Source organism: Nerophis ophidion, linkage group LG12 (assembly GCF_033978795.1).
Source record: "Nerophis ophidion isolate RoL-2023_Sa linkage group LG12, RoL_Noph_v1.0, whole genome shotgun sequence".
In the NCBI taxonomy this organism is placed as follows: Eukaryota; Metazoa; Chordata; class Actinopteri; order Syngnathiformes; family Syngnathidae; genus Nerophis; species Nerophis ophidion.
Genome location: NC_084622.1, coordinates 39047728 through 39053727, shown reverse-complemented (window position 1 = coordinate 39053727; position 6000 = coordinate 39047728). Strand labels below are relative to the sequence as shown.

Sequence of the window (6000 nt, the reverse complement as noted above, 5' to 3'; positions counted from 1 at the left end):
TCACCTTTGTGCATTCACGCACAACATTAAAAGTTTGGTTGACAAAATGAGACAGAAAAAGAAGTGGCATAAAACATGTCCTAGAAAGTCAGAGACAGTTGTGCATGTAAACAAACCACGGTGAGTTCAAAGAGCGCCAAAATTAGTAGGACAAAACGGCGCTCGCCAAATATTCAAATCAGTGAAGCATGTTTTATACAAACAGTGTGCTTTATAACAATTAGGGAGATTTGTGTCATGTTTGTCCTCCTACAGAAACTATATTAAAACAAAAAACAAAAATTTTCCCTTTATCTTTTTCCATTTTTCATACATTTTTGAAAAAGCTCCAGAGAGCCACTAGGGCTGCGCTAAAGAGCCGCATGCGGCTCTAAAGCCGTGGGTTGCCGACCCCTGTGTTAGATAAATAAACCTATTGGGTTGTTTTTAATAGGTAGATCTGATTTATCAGACATGCACTTACTTGACTGCATTGACTAGAGCTTGCTCGTTCAAGCTCAATATGTTCACTGTGTAGAATTATTTCCAAAAGTTTAGTCCCCAGATTGTAAAAATGCAATTTGCAAAGACTGTAAAGTGCTGTTTTTGCAAGAGGAGAGCAAATTACTTCTAATTGAAATTGACACCTCTGAAATAATCATTAACACAGTACAGTAATCTTTGTTTAGCACATTTTATTGGTTCCAGTGTAATTATTCTTTAAGGGGCTGTTTGCAACATTTACACAAATGCCTAGAGGGCACTAACTTTCCAATTTTTTTACACAGTATATTTCGCCCTATTATGGCTTCTCGTACATAACGACGTAACTAATATATGCAGGCTCAGGAGCTTTTAGTGTTGTGAGCTATCAATAGCAATATGGATAAATACCGTTAGTTGTCATTAAATGTATATTTTATCAAAACAACAAGTCTGCAAATTGTTCATTGCTTCTCTTGGACTGTTTTTGTATGAGTGCACGCGCTCCCTGCGCAAACATGTTGATAAGACAGGGTGAGTGACAGCCGTAAACACCAATAATTGCATTTGGGCCGGTAAAAATTTTGTATGACATAAGCTTTGTAATCAGCACAGTGGATGATAGGTTAGTTCATCTGCCTCACAATACGAAGGTCCTGGGTTTGATCCTGCGCTCGGGATCTTTCTGTGTGGAGTTTGCATGTTCTCCCGTGACTAATGTAAAGCATCCAAACAACAAAAGAATGAATGATTATTACATTTTAACAGAAGTGCAGATAGATCATGTTGAAACGGAAAATGACCAGATATTAACAGTAAATTAACAAGTGGATTAATAATCAATTTTTACAGCTTGTCTTTTATAATTTTGACAAAATAATAGAATGAGAAATGACACAATATGTTACTGCATACGTCAGCAGTCAAATTAGGAGCCTTTGTTTGCTTACTTACTACTAAAAGACAAGTTCTCTCGTGTATTCACTATTTTGTTTAAGGGCAAAATTGTTCTTCGATTGCAATGAGAAACATATGTTTAATATACCCTAAAACATTTTCCAAATTTGTTTAGCCCAATACTTAACAATTTAGTCCACTGTTTTATTGAAGAAGAAGAAGAAGAAGAAGAAGAAGAAGAAGACCCACTCAAAATGTAAAAATCAGATTTGGGCTTGTGCATCTAGCCACATCCTTTTTTTTTTTTTTTTTTTTAAATTCATATTTGTGAATGTATTCAAAAGACAAAGCAGTGTTTTACTTGTTTATAGAACATGTTATTTTAGTTGAGTAGTTTTTGGGATTAAATGTTGAAACATTTTTTTTTTTTAAGTTTAAGGGAAGAGCTGCTGCAGTTTCATTAGATATTACCAGGTACACTAATTGGCATTGATCAGGTATCAATGAGAAATAAATGTGGAGTATATACAATTCTTAAATCTAACATAAGAAAGCTTGCATTTGTGACGACAAACGTCTTACTGAAAGACACGTGTTCCTTTTCAAATGTATTCATTTATGTCCAAGCAGGGACCAAGTACTCTCCAAGGACTATGTGGGGGTGCTTCACTTAAAGGTCATGTCTGTGGTTTGTTAGGATAGACCTTTATTGTCATTGCACAAGTACAAGAACACTTTTTTTCAGCACAAACCCGTTAAAGATTAGACAAACAAACAGTGTACAGGGTTACAGAACAGGAACGCTGATGGGTCGCCACAAGATGGGGAAAAAGGTAAACGCTGGGGAAGGATGAGTAAAAAAAAATACAATTTAGACTGGGCTCTTAAGGGGGCTCAGTCTGGAGTGGGAAAACCTCCATAGCAAAGCACATATCCATATTACGTACATCTCGAGATATCTAGCAACAGAGGGGAGGGAGTGCGGGGTCATGGCGGAAGGCTGCAGCGCTCAGGCGCTGCCCATCCTTCCATCACCCCTATGGGATTTGCATTGAGGGCGTTGGATTTGGGGATGGAGTTTGCGTGTGTGGCGTATATTTTTGTGGATGCATGTGTGTGTGTAAGCCTGCCGCGTTTCGCTGCTCCATGGACTTGATGTCGTGCAGCCGATAATTCCAAAGTCAACAACAGGTGTGTGTCCATGAGAGACAAGAAGGGAGTTTGTTGTGTCTTTGCCACACTGTCCATCAGGAGAGTCTCAAAGCCAGGGAAACAATCCAAGTTAGAATGTTTTGTATGCGAGTGAAAATAAAATTTGCTTTTCACTCTAAATCGTCAATGACTGCTACTCAAAATCCTGCGGGGCAGACAGTCCGATGGGATCCAAAATTACAAGACTGTCCACAGTTCTTCCCGCATCCTCCAATCATTTGTGGCAGCTTTGAGGTACTTTGAAGACTGCCAGCAACTTCCAATTTGTCGACAAACCAGAGCAACACTTACTCCAATCAGCAGATGTCCTGTTGTCATAATTCCGATTGAGAAGATATCTTCATGTCCTCGACAGAAAAGGGTCGCCAGGCACGCGACCCTCCTTCTTCTCCCAAGAGTCCGTCGTGTGTCCAGCAACAACCGCTTCGTCACAACAAGCAGTTTCCCCCAAACCCAAGATCCTGTCAATTTTGTTGAAGCCAGTCAAATACTTCCAATGTTTAGATTTGGAGAGCAGTGCAAACAGAGGCAAAACAAAAAGTTAAGACTACACAAGACAAAGAAGCAAGCAGTAGAGATAAGGGAGAGGAAAGTGGAGCGTCCTGCCAGCGAGAAAAGCTTTTGCCTGTGCTTCAAGGGAAAAAGATTTTTCAAACTCTGATCTCCTGGTTAGGACTACACACTGTCATCTGTGACAGGAAAGTAGTTTATCACTTGGTAATCTCATCTATGAATTTGGTCTGCATGACAGATGGATTTTCGTTTACAGGGAAGTGTGTTTTGGCTGTTCCATTACTTTATCATTTCCCCTTTCACCACTCACTGTGATGACATTGAAATGATGGCTAATGGTGTCCATTAAAAACACGAGAGGGTGTAAGATATGAACTGCTGACATGGCACAGTGCATTTCTATTTTTGTCAGATTTCAGCCTTTAAAGGCCTACTGAAATGAGATTTTCTTATTTTAACGGGGATAGCATGTCCATTCTATGTGTCATACTTGATCATTTTGCGATATTGCCATATTTTTGCTGATCGCTAATAAAAAAGCCTTGCCTGTACCAGAAGTAGCGGACGATGTGCGCGTGACGTCACGGGTTGTGGAGCTCCTCACATTCTCACATTGTTTACAATCGTAAACAATGTGAGAAAGCGAGAAAGCGACGATTTCCCCATTAATTTGAGCGAGGATGAAAGATTTGTGGATGAGGATAGTGAGAGTGAAGGACTAGAAGAAAAAAAAAAGGCGAGGGCAGTGGGAGCAATTCAGATGTTATTAGACACATTTACTAGGATAATTCTGGAAAATCCCTTATCTGCTAATTGTGTTACTAGTTTTTTAGTGAGATTATATGGTACCTGGAAGTCGGAGGGGTGTGGCCACGGGTGTGGTGACCGCCAGTGTCTCCGGGTGGAGGAGGTAAGAGAGTCCGCAGCTGCAGGAGGACGCAAGCTCCTCTCATGTCTACGGTAAGAGCCGACTTATTACCACAATTTTCTCACCGAAACCTGCCGGTTGACATGTGATCGGGAACCATGTACGCTTGACCGCTCTGTTCCATAGTAAAGCTTCACCTTTGGGAATGTAAACAAGGAAACACTGGCTGTATTTGTGTGGCTAAAGGCAATTGCAATACACCGCTTCCTACATACATCTTTCTTCTTTGACTTTTCCATTATTAATTGAACAAATTGCAAAAGATTCAGCAACACAGATGTCCAGAATACTGTGTAATTATGCGATTAAAGCAGACTACTTATAGCTTGGATCGGGCTGGAAAAAAATGTCCGCTACAACCCGAGACGTTACGCGCACGCGTCATCATACCGACGTTTTCAACGGGATACTTCGCGCGAAATTTAAAATTGCAATTTAGTAAACTAAAAAGGTCGTATTGGCATGTGTTGCAATGTTAATATTTCATCATTGATGTATAAACTATCAGACTGCGTGGTCGGTAGTAGTGGGTTTCAGTAGGCCTTTAACTGGTTCACCAGCATTACCTCTCTGTCAGGCATTTTTAATGAATCTACTTTGTGTTTTAAACATTAAGTAGGGTTTTGACAGTGTGGAAGATGACCTTATATGACGACCCAGCACCTTAGTAACAACAATCATTACAAAGAGGTCTAGACACATTCCTCCTCCTTGGTATCAAATATTTTACTGTGGTCACTGAACTTTAATGCTCCTGTTTTACACCAGTGTTAAAACTGTAATGTGAACCTGGAGTTTTCACATGGTTAACTGACCTAGTCCTCAGGGCCTCTTCTGTACCTTACTGTAACATTCTAGAAATGTACTGCCCTAATGGATCGTATTTCAATTGTGCCCACAGATTTCTAACCTTTTTTCATATCCCACAGCTCCTTACATTTCTTTTATGGTGCAGTCAGAGGTCAGCGAAATCTGACAGCTCTCATAATGTGTGCAATGTGGACTGAGTTTACACCTTTCACTGCTAGGTGACACAAAGACGGATTAGTCTGCTCTTGTCCCTTCTCCCCAGTATGAACCTCACCTGGAGAGACATGCAGCACTTGGTGGTTAGAACGGCCAGGCCCAAAAACCTCAGCGCTGGAGACTGGAGGACGAACGGTGTGGGACGCAGAGGTAGAGCAATTGGTTGTCAATCGATCATGTCAATATACAAAATACCTAAATGGTTTGCAATGTTATCGATGCAGTACAAAGGTTGGCTGATTAGTATTGTTGGAATATCAGCTGAAGTTTTGTGTTTGCATGTAGTGCGGGTTCTCTCTGTGCTGCTACAGTCCAAAAACAAATGTTATTGAAGACTGTAAATTACCTCTCCAGTAGGTGTGAATCCGACAGTAGAGTTGTGGGATATAGACAATATAAATGATGTAAATTTGGCCGACAAAAGAGCTGTTATATTATATGTCGTTATATTGTGATCATGATAATCTAGCTGTGTCCCACAGATTTGACATAGACAAGCGCCCTTAACTGACTGTAATATTCTTGTGTAATATACACAGTGCAATGCCACTTTCAAGTCAGCAATTCTCACCTCCATGGTGGCCAATTAACCATGTTTAATATGTAACATTATCACTGGAGGATTAAAAATATTTAAACATGCTATACTACACACTGTACGTGTCAGGCCGAGACTTGAACGTGTATTGTTTCCTCGACGCAGAGGTAATTTAGCACGAGCGAGACGTGAATGTGAGTACATTTTTTTATTTTAACACTATAACTAACAAAAGACAAACAAAAAGCGCTCACAGTGGAGGTACAAAATTTGGCTATGGAAACAAACACTTGCACTATGGCATAAACCAGTGGTTCTCAACCTTTTTTCAGTGATGTACCCCCTGTGAACATGTTTTTAATTCAAGTACCCCCTAATCAGAGCAAACCATTTTTGGTTGAAAACAAGAGATAAATAAGTCAAA

At 40.1% G+C, this 6000-nt stretch overlaps 1 protein-coding gene across 2 annotated transcripts in view; it reads left to right on the top strand.

The window, feature by feature from the left end:
• The window catches only part of LOC133563436 (furin-like), a 221943-nt gene that overhangs the window by 185890 nt on the left and 30053 nt on the right, over positions 1 to 6000 (top strand). For both annotated transcript variants that reach the window (XM_061917560.1, XM_061917559.1), the window contains exon 11: positions 5085 to 5188. In XM_061917560.1, coding sequence (XP_061773544.1) covers positions 5085 to 5188 — 104 coding nt within the window. The remainder of the gene's footprint in view (positions 1 to 5084; positions 5189 to 6000) is intronic.